General features: G+C 36.9%; 1 protein-coding gene across 6 annotated transcripts in view; it reads left to right on the top strand.

Moving 5' to 3' along the window:
• The window catches only part of TENM3 (teneurin transmembrane protein 3), a 1,556,403-nt gene that overhangs the window by 1,499,943 nt on the left and 38,581 nt on the right, over positions 1–17,879 (top strand). For all 6 annotated transcript variants that reach the window (XM_064369979.1, XM_064369982.1, XM_064369985.1 and 3 more), the window contains 6 exons: positions 641–784; positions 5,660–5,909; positions 6,659–6,679; positions 14,383–14,615; positions 16,029–16,183; positions 16,968–17,842. In XM_064369979.1, coding sequence (XP_064226049.1) covers positions 641–784; positions 5,660–5,909; positions 6,659–6,679; positions 14,383–14,615; positions 16,029–16,183; positions 16,968–17,842 — 1,678 coding nt within the window. The remainder of the gene's footprint in view (positions 1–640; positions 785–5,659; positions 5,910–6,658; positions 6,680–14,382; positions 14,616–16,028; positions 16,184–16,967; positions 17,843–17,879) is intronic.

The raw sequence follows: 17,879 nt of genomic DNA, 5'->3' as shown, positions 1-17,879 counted from the left end.
ATTAGTTCAAATTAATCCAGTAGTTGCCACTTCTCCTTTCACTTTTTCCTAAATTTTAAAATCCATGTTTCATTGTGAACTCTGAGAAGTTTTTCATCTGTGATTTATTCATATTAACTTACTGCTAGTTTGTTTATTTCTGATGATAATATGTAAACCTAATGTCATAATCTGGCTTGCTTTTTTGTTCCATTGAATCTTACTTACTGTAAATATTTTTCATAATTTAACACTCTTGAAAACTAATGAGTTCCAGTTATTCAGATGGCAAACAGTATTTTTAGTTGTTCTTATCTGATCACCATTTGGAACTGACTTATCTGATCAAATTACTTAACCAGGTGCCCAATCTGGACTTCATTTTGTGCTGTGAATCCCTCATGAAGGAGTGTTGTGGGGAAAAAAAAACCACTCACTTTCCATTAAATCAGTAGAAACTAATATTTGGAGATTTTTTTTAAAAAAAATCTTTCTATATGGTCAAATCTTCTTAAACCAAAAAATAAACTGCCCATAAATAGGTGGAAATACACTCTCAGAACACAGATGCGAAAAAGGCAGCTTTTTTTTCTGAGTAATAAAATAAATTGCATTTCCCCCAGTAGTTAGAAAGATGAGCTGTGATTTGTTTGGATTCCAGTGTCGGTTGGATATGAGTATGAGTCGTGTTTGGACCTGACTCTCTGGGAAAAGAGGACTGCCATTCTTCAGGGCTATGAATTGGATGCATCCAACATGGGTGGCTGGACATTAGATAAACATCACGTGCTGGATGTGCAGAATGGTAAGCTCTTGCTCATAGATAGCGAATGTTGCTCACCTTCCAACTTACTTTTATCCTTTCCATGCTGTCGGATTAGAACTGGTAGGAAAGAAAAAAAAGGTGAATTTTTAAAGATTACAAAAGCCTAAAGTGGGAACTATATAATACTTTCTTAATATACTTTAAAATGTTCATGTATTCATTGCCAAAATGATTTTCCCATTAGAATGTAAAAGGCTGACTTTGGTGTTGCAATGAAAGATCTCGATGTGGGAGTCGTCAGCACAGATTCACCTAGGAGTGTCTCATTCTACAATGAGTCAGTGAGTGTGAACCAAAGTCCTTGAGAAAGGTTTACCAAAAATGCGGGGCGGAGGATTTGTTTTTAAAATAAAGAAAAAATAAAAAATCATGTGACTTCATCAAAATATTTTTAATAGGTTTTAATTCTTGGGTAATTACTCTGAGTATCTAGATTTTTTTTTTTCAGTTCTTCTTAAGCTATTAGGGAAATAAAATATTCTGCCGCTCAAATGGGGTCGCATATATTGTTACTTGACTTGGTGAATATTAGGGGAAAAATGAAGAATCTGAGAAAAAAAATAAGAATCAAAAGTATTCCTAAGAGTAGACCTGATAACGTGATAGTGAATATGCTCTGAAGAAGCATGTTTTAGACGTCACAAACCAAAAGAGAAATATTCACAAAATCTGATCAGCTTAATCTCATCAAGAATATTATTTATACTAAACACAATTCTGTTGTCTAGACTGTTTCTAACATTTTCCGCACATAGTAGCTGCATCTCAGACAACTTAAAGGTGCTTTGCTAGAAGAGCAAGACTGAAGTTAACCTGTTATACTTTATCCTCCTGTTCTAAACCCTGTCATACTAGTACTCTGCTTTTACTGATAGCCAGAGAAAAAAAGTCACAATCTCAGCAAAATAACCTAGCTCTTGACTTTGCAGAGGTTTTTGGAAGGTTCAGAATGTTTACTTGAGCTTGTAATACAATTAAATGTTTATAGTAAATGGTCACTTTTTCAGATTAATGTTGCTTCAATGTTCATTCCTCCTTAATTTTTTTTTTTCTTTGAGTGTTGGAGAGGATGCATTTTAACCTTCCAAATATACACAGTCTAAAGTAGTTTTCAGGCCAGTGCTTGAAAATGCTTGTGCCAGGCCAGATGCAGTGGCTCATGCTTGTAATCCCAGCACTTTGGGAGGCCAAGGCAGGGGGATCGCTTTACGTCAGAAATTTGAGGCCAGCCTGGGCAACATGATGAAACCCTGTCTGTACAAAAATTGCAAAGAATTAGCCACGTGTGGTGGCATGTGCCTGTCGTCTCAGCTACTCAGGCGGCTGAGGTGGGAGAATCGCTGGAACCTGGAAAGTGGAGGTTCCGGTGAGTTAAGATCGTGCCACTGCACTATAGTCTGAGTGACAGAATGAGACTCCATCTCAAATAAAAAAAAGAAAAGAAAAGAAAATGCTGGTGCCTTCCCTCCAGGAAATACTAGTACTGAGAAAGTCAGTAGTAAGGAAAAACAAACAAAAAAACAGAAAAACCCTTCCCTGCCTCACTATTTTATAGCACTATTAAGCTCTGTACTCATTCCAGTTATGTCCTGGATGCAGTTCAATTTGCACCCTAGACTGAGCAGAGCTGATGACTGTGCCACATGCAGCACACATTGAAAAGGCAGGACTCCTGACCAAACAGGGGACTCCAGTGTTCCCTCAGAGCCTCTCTTAACTCATCAGTGCTGTCTGAAGCAGTAGGAGTTTCATTCTGTTATATCAGTAACACAAGGTTCAATCGTGGTCTTTTAAAATGCAAAGCCATATGCCAAATACGCTAGTAGCTGCTCTTGATGAAATTGTGTAAAATTGTATTTCACACAGTTTGAACATATTTCTGTATTCCTTCAGAAGCCCTCTACAAACAAAACTAGGGCAAACGTCTCTAGATGCCATTTAGTTATGATGAGAATATGGGGTAAAGTTCATAACCAATTAGCTACAGGATTTCACTCAAGAGATTACAAATCAATAGGGAGACTACAGGCATCTCTAGCTCCGGAAAAGCCCATGCCTCTGTAATTCACCATTGTTAGAATTTAACACACGATATATTCAGGAGCGAATTCAGAAACGTGGATGTTCTGTGTATGTATAATATAAATACATACATGTTCTAAACCAGAATAACCTATGGTTAACTTTTATTAAAATATCAGGGCAGATGTAAAAGCCAAAGTACCCAAAATGCTGTCCTCCAAAAAAATGTTCTAAATTTTAAAATGTATGTTATTTTTAGGCCAAGCACGGTGGCTCACACCTGTAATCCCAGCACTTTGGGAGGCCAAGGTGGGTGGATCACCTTGAAATAAGGAATTCCAGACCAGCCTGGCCAACATGATGAAACCCCGTATCTATTAAAAATACAAAAATTAGCTAGGTGTGGTGGCGGGTGCCTGTAATCCTAGCTATTCAGGAGGCTGAGGCAGGAGAATCACTTGAACCCGGGAGATGAAGGTTGCAGTGAGCCAAGATTGCGCCACTGCACTCCAGCTTAGGTGACAGAGGAAAAAAATAAATAAAATAAAATAAAATAAAATAAAATAAATGTTATTTTTAAATGTTCACCTCAGCCACAGGGTGAACAGATTGCAGTTTAGAATTTTAGCCAAGAACAGTTTGACAAGTAGTGGCTTTCCAAAGTGACATGTGTCTAATTGAATAAACAAAGTGATTCGTAGTCATGACAAGGTGGATGAGCTATAGAAAGATACTAAGGAAGGAGAGAAGACAGAAGCGTAGATGCTGACAGTTATTCGTGTAGGCACCCTGAAACGTGGAAATAAATATTCTAATGTTCATCTTCCTGTTCTGTCATAATAGAAAAGCATGAAGGGCCAATCATTCAAAGTAATGACTGAATAAATCAGATATGGTAGAGCAGTAGTCTGACGTGTAGGATTCTTCTGATGAAAATTACACAACTGGCTCTTTTAGGAAATTATAGTTCCATCGTTATCAAATAAGTAATCACAGAAAGAAGAATCTTAGATATCATTAATGTATTCTTTGAATATTCAAAGCAAAATGCATTTCATCTCTTGTAATGATCCAGCCTTATTTAGCTTATTTTTCTTAAATTTGAATAAACCTGTTTTATTTTCCCTGATTTCTTTATGTAAATTTGCTATGATTATTACATCACCTAAATAGCAAAGCATTAAAAAAGTAATCACAGAATGCACCTAAAATGTGCTGAGCTATAAGGAGAACATAATTATTCTAATTTCTTCTTCACTTTAAAATTATCCCAAAGTGGGGGAAAAAGCACTTTCTCAAGTTTCCTGATTGTACTTTCATGGGAGTATTCTTTTAACAGTGTATCTGCTAAGAAGTAGAGTCATTATCTCTGAGAACTGCTTTGGAACATAGAACATTCAATAAATATAATATATGCCAGTCTAAAGTCAAAGCAGCAGGTGGTTTATACAGATAATAACGCATTGAGAAGTGTCATAAAATATGCATGGAACAACAGCAGCTGACGACACAGTGTGCATCACACCACAGTGGAGCCACTCATCTGTATGTGGCAATGGCAAAATGAGTACAATTAGAATCTCAACTCAAATCTCATTTCTAACTATGAAAATATTTAATATTTATTTGGAATCTTTGCTCAGATTTTCACTGAAGACCATAAAAGAGCAGATTGGCATTTTGTCTTGATAAAATTATTGACAGTTCCATACCTTAAAGCAGAAATCACTTTGAATAATAAACTTTTACAACAGTTCCGTTATGTTTGATATTTTGAATAACTGCACGTATATGAATTCTTGCATCAGATGACAGTGCATGCAAGAGTAGTCTTTGACATTATAGGTAGAGTTGAAATAAGCCTGTATTATCATTAGCAGCTTTGGAGTTTGGCATATATTTTCTACCTTTGTTTTCCATAAAGTTTTTTAACTTTCAAGAATATCATAAATTCATAAGGAAGAAATTTATATTCCTGGTTCACATTTTTATTAATTGGATACTTTCTATATTGATTAACAATTAGGCAAACTTGTTATTCCCTAAACAACGTTATGAAACATGGTTCTCAAACCCGGTTGCACATTAAGCTCATCTGGAGAGTTTTTCTAAATTTCAGGGCCAAGGCTGAACCCAGACAAATGAACCCAGCATTTCACTGAGTGAGAACCAGGAATTAATATTTTTTGGCAGCTCCCTAGGCCATTTCAATGTATAGCCATGACTGATCATCACTGATGTTGAGAATTGAGGGTTTAATTCTTCTTAGTCTTTTGTTCCTTTCACCAGACATTATTTCAGTTCACAGTAGACAGCACTTTTTGTGTATATTCTGTGTACTTTATCATGTAATATTTTACACTAGGTAGTTGAATAGAATTCTTTCCAATGGAGCTTCAAATAAGAATGTCTTGGCCAGGTGTGGTCACTCACGCCTGTAATCCCAGCACTTTGGGAAGCTAAGGTGGGCAGATTACTTGAGGTCAAGAGTTTGAGACCAGCCTGGCCAACATGGTGAAACCCCATCTCTACTAAAAATACAAAAATTAGCTGGCATGCTGGCACATGCCTTTAATCCCAGCTACTTGGGAGGATGAGGCAGGAGAATTGCTTGAACCCAGGAGGCGGAGGTTGCAGTGAGCCGAGATCGCGCCACTGCACTCCAGCCGGGGTGAAGAAGCAAGACTCCACTCCCCCTCCAAAAAAGAATGTCTTAATCCAGACCTAGAAGGCACTCAATTATAGTTAGATCAGTAATGAACATGTTTGCTTTTTTGCTTTTCACCTTTACAGTTTTTCATCGTAAGGAAAAATGCACTTTATTTCTTCTAGGTATCCTGTACAAGGGAAATGGGGAAAACCAGTTTATCTCCCAGCAGCCTCCCGTCGTGAGTAGTATCATGGGCAATGGGCGAAGGCGCAGCATTTCCTGCCCCAGTTGCAATGGTCAAGCTGATGGTAATAAGCTGCTGGCCCCAGTGGCACTAGCCTGTGGGATCGACGGCAGTCTATATGTAGGCGATTTCAACTATGTGCGGCGGATATTCCCTTCCGGAAACGTAACAAGTGTCTTAGAACTAAGGTATGTCTTTCCTAAATTTGGGCTTTTAATCAAAGCTAAACGTGCCTTTTTTAAAAAATGTTTAGTCTGATGTACTAATTTATTCACATAAAAATACCATCCCAGGGTTTAAAATTTTCCCCAGAAAGAAGTCAAATTCTTGCTTAAGTTAGAAGAAGCACAACACATATATACTGTATCGTAAATGCATTAAAGAGCTTAAAGTCACCCAGTATATAAAATATCTTACTGATGTCAGTGAATTTTCTGTGCTGTAAAAGGATACAGCTTTAGGTTATTGTATGTCTTCAAATATCCTTTTCATATTTCAATGTGACCCTCTTAAATCTCTTTTGTTTCCTTTAGAATAACCCTGTGACATAGGTGTAGCTCTTTTATTTCACAGTTGTTGAAATTAAGGCATAAAATATTTTCCTGTGATTTCAGAACCTGATATTAAATGAATTAAGGCTACAACTTTTAACTAGAATATTGGATCTTCAGCTTGGGTTAATCCATTAGCCATAATGCCAGTAGTAAAAGTAACGTATTGTCTTTGCTTTGTTCATTTATGTGCAATTATCAAATCATTCTATGCTGTAAGTTATTTGGTAAGCTCTAGACTACAGAATTCATTTCCAGTATCATTTCTGCCAAGTTGGCAATTTTCCATACAAATAATTAAAATCTCAGAATTCACTCGTTATATTTTAGAAGACTTTTCTAACTGTGCTTTCTTTTTTTTACCTTTTTTATCTGCTTCCACCAAGAAATAAAGATTTTAGACATAGGTAAGCATCTTACCTTAAGGTTATTGTGTATTTTCAAATATCCTTTCTTTATTTCAGTGAGACTCTCTGAAATTGTTTTCTAATAATATTTCATCATGAGAGAGGAAACAGTATCACAGATCATCAAAGGAATTAAAAGTGCTTAACTGAGCGATTATTATACAATATATTGCAAGTTACTTATGTGATATAATTTGAGAAACAGTTGTTTCACTTGGTTCATACAATAAATTTTGTTACAAAAAAGTATAAGGAATATCTCTCTATAACAACTATGATTTCCAAGCATTAGTTACTGACGGACGCAATCTAAGCCATGTTAAACAGAATGAAATCTGGAGCGCAGTAGGGAGGTTTCAGAAGGCCTGCATAGTTTGATGAATATCCAGGACAGGTCATGTTTTATTGGAGACTCTTTAAGAAAAAGAATCTAGAAATATTTTACCTTGGCAAATTTTTTAAAACATACAATTATGTGAACATGTGGTTTGGAAGAGACCTGTGCAAGTGAGAGTCCCACAGCTTAAACTTAATTATTACCTTGCTTGTAAATTCCTCTTTGCCTATAGTTTATATTTTCCTAAGCTGGGAGAATTACTAGATTTAAGAAGTAATGTTTTCATTGGCATTATTATGGAGGAAATGACTGTCTTCAAAGTGAAGGACAAATATAGTTGAAACAAATATATAGACTCAGAAGTTTTTCTGTGCCACTTTCTGTGTACACATAGCTGGAGAAGATACAATAAAGGCTTGTGTGGACACATTTGATTGAAAAAACTTTCCTCAGGATAGCAAAAAAAAAAAAGGAGGGGGGCAGGGAGAAACAATGTTTTAAAGTAAAGCTAGCAAAAAGCTAGACAGATTAGATATACTAGATCTAGTTTGGTCATTAAAATATCTAATGAAAAGATATCAGATGGAAACATTAATATTTTATGTGAGATCTTTTAGATGAACAAGTCAACACAACCCCTTTAAACTGTTGTGTAGTGATTGACAACTAGCAAACAAAAACCAAATTCTACTGAAACATGGATAGCTGTTGCATATCTGGGTGACCAGACATGACCCCATGACCTTTCCTGAGATCCCCTATCGATCTTATACTTGAAGCTAATAGCTCAGTCACATGCTAAAATCAACAGTTTATCTCCCCCAGAATACTGAGCATGCAAAGCTCTGCTATTAGAAACCACAGTAGAATATCAAAAATTGTCTGGTCTTGCTTTCTTGGTAGCTGTGGAGAAAAGAGGAAAGACAGACAGGTTGCACACCAACTAAATGTGAATATGCTGGAGGCAATACAGAGAAAACTATCAAAGCAGCTACCTTTTAACAAGCAGGCCTATTACATGCCGGGCATGGTGCCAGATATTTTACGTATGTTATTGCAGATCCACACAGCCGTCCTTCAGGGTTACAGGTGGTGTAGTGGAGGCTTCAGGAGGTTACATATCTTCCAAAATGCATGTCTAAGAAATGCGTAGCAGTTAAACCACTCTAAAAATATATCCTTCCTTTCCACTGCACCACACAGCCAGTTTTTCTGTGTCCTGATGTCTGAGTTTCAAGGGATTCATTCCCTGGGTATGCAAAAAGTAAGACGTTTTTCACAATCATTTTACCTGTTACCTAAAGCCATAATCTCTTCTTCTGGAAAAAAAGAATCTATGACATCAGTTACATTATTATTAACAGCAGAAATTCATTTTGTACTAACTCCTGGTGTTTGGCAGCGCAGACTCATTGTAATCCTCTCATGATCCTCTCTCAGGCTTAGGAGTAGGTCATAGGAAGAAAAAGAAATTGAAAAGTGTGTCCACATCTGCAAAAGGAATGGTATTACCAGTTGTTAATGATTAAAATATAAAAATGCACATAACCCTTCTCCTCTGTGCATCATCCTAACTAAATTTGCCCTTCTGCATTTCCTTTCTGTGCCATGAATGCAGAGTAAATGTTTTGGGTTTTATATGGATATTTATTCATATGAAGTCAATCAGTGTTAACTGATCACTTGCCATGTGTTAGGCACTTTGAAAAATAATAATGTAAGACAAAGTACCTTCTCTCAGAACTCACAGTCTAATAGGGGAGACAAGGTATATATGTGACAGACTAAACAACATTATCAGTATCATTCGTTGACACTTAGTCATACCCATGATTCATGGTTTCAAATGTTAGAGTAGTTCTGTGAAGGAAGATATCACTGGGAGATGGCAGTGTGGTTAGGAAATATTTTCTGGAAGAGCTGATATTTGAGCTAGGTCTAAAAGTGAAGTCTGCTTAAATAGAACAGTAAGAAGAAAAGATGGCAGTCATGAAGAAATAGAGAAAGCAAGTGAAATTACTGGGGATTTCGGGAGAGCTGAGCAAGATATGTTCTGAGAGTAATCAGACCCACTGGAATGGACCAGGGGGTTCATGGTGGTAATCATGAGAGATACAGGCAGAAAGAGCAGGGGAGGGTTAGATTACTTGGGGCCTTCAGTTCTCTAAGGAATTATCATTCTCTCCATAGGATACCTGAGACAGTGGGGACCCATTTTAGGATCCTGAACAAGTGGCATACTCAAAGTGGCATTTTAGGAAAAGTAATTTAGTGTCAGTGTTCAGAATGATTCAGCATCGGGTGAATTAGAAAGCTGTTGCACTTTGAGATGCTAGATACCTAAAATAGTATGGCTAGCAGTGAAGAAAGCCAACCGATAAAATAAAGGGAAGGATAGAATGGAGAGTCTTCATCTAAGTGATAAGAAAGAGGAAGATGTAGAGAACATGTAAGGTCTTTGAGCCCAAATCATCAAACATGATGATGTCATTGATAAAATAGGGATTCCATTTGCTTAGAAAGTAATAAAACTGACCTAGCAAAGTCAACATCTTGTAGTTCATTGGAACTTCTTCTTTTAGCTTAAAACATTAAAATTCTTTTGAGATGCTTCTTCCTGTGTGCCTGCCTGTCATCACCTTCCCTTTCCTGGTTAATAAGATTCTGCCTGGCATGCTGCCTATCCTGCTTTCTTGGGCAGCAGCAGAGTCATGAAAAGTTTAGGAGTAGGTCATAAGAAGAAAAAGAAATTGAAAAGTGTGTCTAAATCTGCAAAAGGAATGTTATTGCCAGTTGTTAACGACTGAAATACAAAAATGCACACTTCTTATCCTCTTCTATATATCATATACTATAAACAGTCTCAGCCATTGGACTAATGGGGGAATAATAAAAATATTGAATAAAAATTAATATAAAAACACATTGTCTTCTTTTAAAATTCAGAGAGTATTCTATTATGTCAAACTAATAAGCATCACCAGGATATTACATAAAATAAAAATTCTTAGCTATGCTTTAATGAATATGAATATTATCAAATCAGCATATTAAATTTTTTACATAAATGGAAACTGCTAGAATGCTTTAAAAATATGTTTCTTTTAGATATGCCAAACATTTTCTTCTCTGATGTTTATAGTATTAGTTTGCTAACAAACCCCTTTAATATGTAGTAAATTTTACATCATCCTTGTTCCAATTCTGACACATTCCAAAATGTAAAAATTACATGAATTAACTAATACCAGCCAAAGGGCACTTAAACATGTAGAACCAAAAATCAACTTTGTGAATTATATATTACCAATTAAAGGATCAAAGAAAGTGTCAATCATAAGTCTGTGAATTTGAATCCATTAAAATTTAGATACCAAATTGTAAAAATTTTATTCAGCACTCCTTATTGACTTAATATTGAACAATCAAGCAGGTATGGAAATATCACACCCCAAGTCCCTGCTTGCAATATTCTAAACAGTCTTTTGGTTACCATAAAAGAAGCTGTTTTACTTTTATATATAAATATAATTTGTTATGCATCTTCAAATACCTTACGTTCTAAGGGCTGTGGCACAATTTCCAACTCAAAAGATGGAAGTGCTAATAATGTCTATTCTCTGGCTTGTTCTTCATGAATATTCCTCTAGTCTAAGAAGGTTGAATTATGACAAAATAAATGAGCAAATCCAGCCTGCACTTACCACTGGATCTGTGTCTAATTGAATAAGACTGTAGAGAAGATGTCTTGATAATTGTGATGATCTAGGCAATTCAGGATGAGTTAAGAATCAAGGTGTAATATACTAAAGGTTCTTAACTTGATCTCAGTTTCTTTGGTTTTGCTATTGTCAAAATTGTAATATTTCAAACCTTTCTGAAATGGGGAAATCTCAATCAATCACATAAGAATGCTGCTGTGCTTCTGCTAAGCTGAGAATCCCCAAAACCAAGCATTTTGAAAATCCCTGGGTACCGGCTGCTGGCTGCAGTCTGTTTCAGTCGTGGTAGCCTCACGTTTTCACGCTAGATAGATTACTGACCTAAAAATTCATCACTCATTATACCCACACACCCGCCTCTATAGTGCCTTGGCTTTTCAGAAAGTTAGAAAGCAAACAGTAGCTCACCCTGTCAATTCTCCATGCTTAAATTAGGTGACCTTGAATCCCAGTCCTATGGCACATGATCCAGAGCTTCACTGCCACCAGTCTGTCAACTAGAAATTTCCAGACTTACTTTTTTTTTCTTGTAGTACTTCCATGCTGATCCCTCTTTTCATTTAGGAGGGGCCAGCATCTGACAACCAGCCCTAATTTGCCATGCTAGCCTGCACTGCTGGGAATTTGTCAAGTTCTCATTTCCTACCATTCTGTGGGGAATATTTCCAGAGGCTAATTCTCTTCTCTAGGGCCACATAGAGTCCCCTGCATTTGTTCTTCTGGACAGTAGAGTTGCATCCAAAAGTACAGCTTCCAATTGGCAGACATTTTTAAAGCAATTGACATTTGTTGCTTGATGGAGAAATTTTTGTGTCTTCTAGGAAGGAGATGCTTCAGGACAGGAAATAAGCAAATAAAAGCACCACTTTGGGCATCCTCTTATTACTTCCCCACTAGAATAAAACTGATGACAGTAAAGGCAAAGCTATGACTTGAATGTCTGTTGGTTTTTGCACCAAGAAAACTCATGTCCCATAGCTAAAGAGGATGCCACCACTACTGAAGCTGCCCCCTCAAAAATCTGTTTGTTTTTTCTCAAAATGAAGGCATCCTGGGCAAGTGTACACGATTCATTTACCAAGAATGAATCATCATTGTTCATCATTACTCATTAAGCAATTTAAAGTGCATATTTTAAGATGAGTCTCCATTATTTTAATAGTTTAGGATATTATAAACTGCTGTTATAACGGCAGAAATAAGAAAAATGTAAACCCAAACCAAGTTTAAACCTAATCAATTTTTTCTTTTAATATTTTCAGAAACAATTCATACTTTTGGTTAATTATTGCATTTATGCACTTTCTAGGGTTATAAGGCAAAAGACATTGCACTATAAGAAGAGACAGGACAAAAGCAAGTATAAGACGATAATTCTTATTGAGTATGTAGGAGGGGGTAGGCCCTGTTCTGAGGATCTTACATTATTAGTTCATGTAATCCTCCCAGTCCTATGAAATATGTGTTATTATCACCACCCTTAGAGGTAAGGAACCTGAGGCACAGATAAGTTAGGCAACGTTCCGGGAATCACACTTTTAATGTTAGTGATGAAGTTAGGATTTAAACCCAGGCAATCTGGTACAGAGCTCATATTCAAAGATATACACCTAACAAGAAAAAAAATATATGTGTGTATGTATACAGCTATTCATAGTTAATTGTATAATCAGAGAGGTAGGAAAGACTAGAGGGACCTCTCCAGTGTCATGTCTTTCAAAGTAGACTCAGCTTGGTGGAGTTGCAATTCTGTCACCAATTATATATATACCTGAAAGATTAGCTCTGTCAACATCAGACTGTTTATAGAAGGAAAAAAAAAAAAAACCTCTGTAAAATTGTTCTGAATCTTATACTGATATGTAACTCTTCACTTCTTACAAAGTAATAAACTACCACATTAAGGGATACAATATGTGTTGCTGCATTTAAAATTTTAGGCATCAACTTAGGAAAATGATATGATAACACTTAGCATAGCAAGTTGATCATTTGGCATAACCCAGTTGTTCTGAAGTGTTTTTATTGCGTAATAACTTGCATCTCTCTGAGTTCTTCATCTTACTTTTTACCATTTCACACACATTTACACACTCAACACCTCTCGCTCTAGTCTTTTGTCACTCAAAGATATTAAAGGCTGGAAAGGATCCCAAAGCTGAAGGTATTCAAGCCTTTGTATGTCTTTGTATTTCTCTGTATGCTAACGTCACAGCCTAAGAGCTCTTCAGAGCTCCACAAGGCCTCTACAGACTCATGTGTGATCTGCTGTCCTCCTCTAACAACATGAGAAACACTTAAACAATTTTAAGAATAGAATCTCTTACAGGAATAATTAAAGCACATCTGTTCAGCACTTAGAAGGAAAGCATTAAGTAGTGAAAATTGTTTTGATTAGAACCTAACCTCATTAGTAATGAGGAGACAACTACATCACTGTTAGAATAAAAATATTCATATAGTTAGGTTTATTCTAAATATTTGAGATGTTCACAAATAATATAAATGGAAACAAGCATATAACTCTGTGTGTGTGTGTGTGTGTGTGTGTGTGTGTGTGTGTGTGTGTGTGGCTGGCTGTATGTGGAAAGAGGGAGAGGAAGAGAGAGAATGAGAATTAGTATAACTAAGTTCGTCATCAAAAGATACATGGAGTTTGATAGATTACTATCATGTTGGCATCTTGGTTGGGACACCAAATCATTTAAACTATTTTTCAGGTTTTTTTTAAGAAGGCAGTCTTTGCACATGTACAAAATTATATTAATTTTAAGAATGTGGTATTGAGTGTTTGTAAGAATATTAACTTTTTAACTCCATAATTTGTCTTCTCCTTGTTAATGTTGGGCTTACCATTTTTTACAAGTAATGGGACATAAAATGTTTTACATTTGCATTGCTGTGCATTTATAAAATTGAGGCACTACATTTCGTATGTCGCTAAATTCATAGACAGGTTTCAGAGCAGCTCAGTATACAAACTTTAGAAAGAAAACTGAAGGATCCAGCATCCTAGCTCACTGCATCAGGCCACCAACTAAGACTGTCTCCTACACTTGAATGACCTCATTTTAATATTTAACGCCATAGGACAAACATTGGAACTTTTCTGGTTTATGATACAGCAACCAAGACAGTGCAATGCTACATTTCTTCAGGGGGAGGGTTTTTAGTTTGAAAGGAGAATACCCTGTGATGAGGTATGAGTGAAATCAGTAGTGTATTACACTTTACTGGAGAATTTGATGGAAACATCCTTCCCCCAGAATAAACTTTATGTCTCTCATTCAGAGGCAGTTTTTAATGACTTTGCATTGAGCAAAAAAGATTTACAGAATTTGCTTCTTTGTTTAAGGCTACATGCATATTGCCTTTTAAAGGTAATTATTTTTAAGATGACTGTTGGTTAATTGTGGAATCCTCAGCATCAGGCAAGGAAGGCAAACAGTAATATCAGAGAACTGCAGCCTGTGATCACATTATTTTAAGTTATTATTAAATAGACAGTACTATTCATGTCTAATCTTTGATCATGAATTCCAGACTATAATCAGTTTCTCATGATCTGTTTTATTTTGCTTTTAATTTCTCTCTGTGTATTAGGAGTAACTTCCTTTGATGTTTATGTATGATCCTTTTCACAGCAGCAACCCAGCTCATAGATACTACCTTGCGACAGATCCAGTCACAGGAGATTTGTACGTTTCTGACACGAACACCCGCAGAATTTATCGCCCAAAGTCACTTACGGGGGCAAAAGACTTGACTAAAAATGCAGAAGTCGTTGCAGGGACGGGGGAGCAGTGCCTTCCATTTGACGAGGCGAGATGTGGGGATGGAGGGAAGGCCGTGGAAGCAACACTCATGAGTCCCAAAGGTACTGGCAGTTACCCATTTGAGGATTTCTTTTTATTTAAAAAAAAATAAAAAGGTGGAAAATCCAGTTAGTGCCTAGTCATGTTTAATGCTGAGTCTAACATTTTACCTTTGACTGTGTTCCGAAAAGCTGTTTCACATCTAGGGTTTTAAAAGCCATTTAGCATGAAACTGCTAGAATCCTAACTTGGTTTTACAGTAAATATTAGGTTCCTGGCATTTTTTATTATCATACCATTTTTCCAGCTCTTCAAAGAATGAAGCAACTACTCTATATAATTCAGGTCACATCCTGTTAAACTTCAAGGAAGTATCCAAATTCTTTCATTGTCCTGGAATTTCTTTGTCATGAATGAGTCCCAGACTTCTTTAAAAACCATCACTAAGCAACCCTGTGAGCCCTCGCCCCACTTTGGAGCTGTTAAACTTTTGTTTCTATGCCATGGGAAAAAAAAATACTTGCTGCAAGGAATTTTTGGAGGTAACAAGGGCAGAAAAATTCTATGTGCTAAAGACTTTTAAACCAGGCGGGACTGACTCCTTGCCCATGTATTATTGCCACTCAATACAATGTTTTTGGTCCGGGGCCTTTTATTTCTTTCATCATAGCTACTGACTATTATGTGAACAAGGACTGTAAAAAAGTATCTGTACTGAATTATTCATAACAGAAAATTTCATTGTAACAGGGTCAACAAAACAGTAACCTTTGCTTAGATCTATTTTTGTTAGAAGAATATAGTTACTGTACGTTAGCTGGAACTGAATTTGAAACTGGTTCTATAATTTATAGACTACAACATTATGTGATCATTACAATTTATATTTGAAACATAACAGGTATTACCGGTGTGATACATATACTCGCAGAAGATTCTTACAAATTTGAATTATTACCTTACTGAATTTTTTTTTTTTTTTGAAGACAGAGTCTTGCTCTGTTGCCCAAGCTGGAGTGCAGATGGCACAATCTTGGCTCATTGCAACTTCCGCCTTCTGGGTTCAAGCCATTCTCTTGCCTCAGCCTCCCAAATAGCTGGGACTACAGGCACATGCTGCCACACCTGGTTAATTTTTTGTATTTTTTAATAGAGATGGGTTTTCACTGTGTTGCCCAGACTGTTCTCAAGCTTCTGAGCTCAGGCAGTCCTCCCACCTCGGCCTCCCAAAGTGCTAGAATTACTGACGTGAGCCACCCACCCTGCCTGGCCTCCTTACCGAATTTTTAATTTATTTGTATTATAAATGCCTGTGTTGGGTTTTTTCTAACGTGTTTGCAGTTTGCAGTCCTACCTACTACCTGTCACCCATTTTGTCACTAGGGTTAAATATTTGAGTTTAGTAATGGGCCTAATAGTGAATCAAAAGTAACCATTTTTGAAAAGTTAGTAATACTTGCTTCTCTCAAATACAGGAATGGCAATTGATAAGAATGGATTAATCTACTTTGTTGATGGAACCATGATTAGGAAAGTTGACCAGAATGGAATCATATCAACTCTCCTGGGCTCTAACGATTTGACTTCAGCCAGGCCTTTAACTTGTGACACTAGCATGCACATCAGCCAGGTAGTTAAATACTGTGCTGACCTGTTTGTTTTTCCTCTAGGTGACTTGACTTATTATGTCAGTAGACTATGATGGCACCATATTAAAACTCGTATGTCATGTGTTGCAGTGGTTATGATAAGGCAGTTCCATTTACTTGTGTCTTAGGAGCCAATAAAAAAGTATTTTCTTCTATAATTCTGCATTTGATGAATTCAGTGAGATGCAGAACAATTATACAGTACAATTATTAGAAATGCCAAGCATTTGTAATAAAATACCAGTAAAGAAGCAGCATGCAGATATTCTAAAAAGAACCAAACAGCTTAAACCTCTAATCTTTTGATTGTCTGAGCTCCTTAAGTAGTAGAGAGAACCCACTATGATTAGTCCCAAGAGACTTATGTTTATAATCAGAAACTTTACTGTTGGCCTGATTGAAAACACAACAGAATACTAATCTATTCATAACCTAGAAAGCCCCAACATTTGGTGGTGATTGCTGCTATGAGGAACATGTGTGTTCATAGCTCATTGATATCTGTTGACTCACTACTTAGAGGCTTGTTATTTGCTTATAACTAGCAAATCTTTCTGTGAGCTGAATTTTAAAGTGTTATTTCTTATATCTGTCTCCATTCAATACTTTTTGGTCTATTTTACTGAGGCTATTGAAAAAAAAAACTATTTTAAAACAGTTTATCTCAGATTAATGCCAATTTCCCTGAATGGTCTAACTTACTCTTCTGGCAAATTAACTGCAGTGCAGTAACTGACTAACTGGGCCATTTCTTTTTTTATTAAGGTACGTCTGGAATGGCCCACTGACCTAGCCATTAACCCTATGGATAACTCCATTTATGTCCTGGATAATAATGTAGTTTTACAGATCACTGAAAATCGTCAAGTTCGCATTGCTGCGGGACGGCCCATGCACTGTCAGGTTCCTGGAGTGGAATACCCCGTGGGGAAGCACGCAGTGCAGACAACGCTGGAATCGGCAACTGCCATCGCTGTGTCCTACAGCGGGGTCCTGTACATTACTGAAACTGATGAGAAGAAAATTAACCGGATAAGGCAGGTCACAACAGACGGGGAGATCTCCTTAGTGGCCGGAATACCTTCAGAATGTGACTGCAAAAATGATGCCAACTGTGACTGTTACCAGAGTGGAGATGGCTATGCCAAGGATGCCAAACTCAACGCCCCGTCCTCCCTGGCTGCTTCTCCAGATGGCACACTGTATATTGCAGATCTAGGAAATATCCGCATCCGGGCTGTGTCAAAGAATAAGCCTTTACTTAACTCTATGAACTTTTATGAAGTTGCGTCTCCAACTGATCAAGAACTCTACATCTTTGACATCAATGGTACTCACCAGTACACTGTCAGTTTAGTCACTGGTGATTACCTGTACAATTTTAGCTACAGCAATGACAATGATATTACGGCCGTGACAGACAGCAATGGCAACACCCTTAGAATTAGGCGGGACCCAAATCGGATGCCAGTTCGAGTGGTGTCCCCCGATAACCAAGTGATATGGTTGACAATAGGAACAAATGGATGTTTGAAAAGCATGACTGCTCAAGGACTGGAATTAGTTTTGTTTACTTACCACGGCAATAGTGGCCTTTTAGCCACTAAAAGCGATGAAACTGGATGGACAACATTTTTTGAGTAAGTATATGAAAATTCTACTCTGATTATAAAATAC

This window comes from Aotus nancymaae, unplaced genomic scaffold (genome assembly GCF_030222135.1).
Source record: "Aotus nancymaae isolate 86718 unplaced genomic scaffold, 86718_ANA_hifiasm-v0.15.2.pri h1tg000006l, whole genome shotgun sequence".
Lineage (NCBI taxonomy): Eukaryota > Metazoa > Chordata > Mammalia > Primates > Aotidae > Aotus > Aotus nancymaae.
The sequence above is the reverse complement of the archived record's forward strand: the minus strand, read 5'-3'. Positions and strand labels throughout refer to the sequence as shown.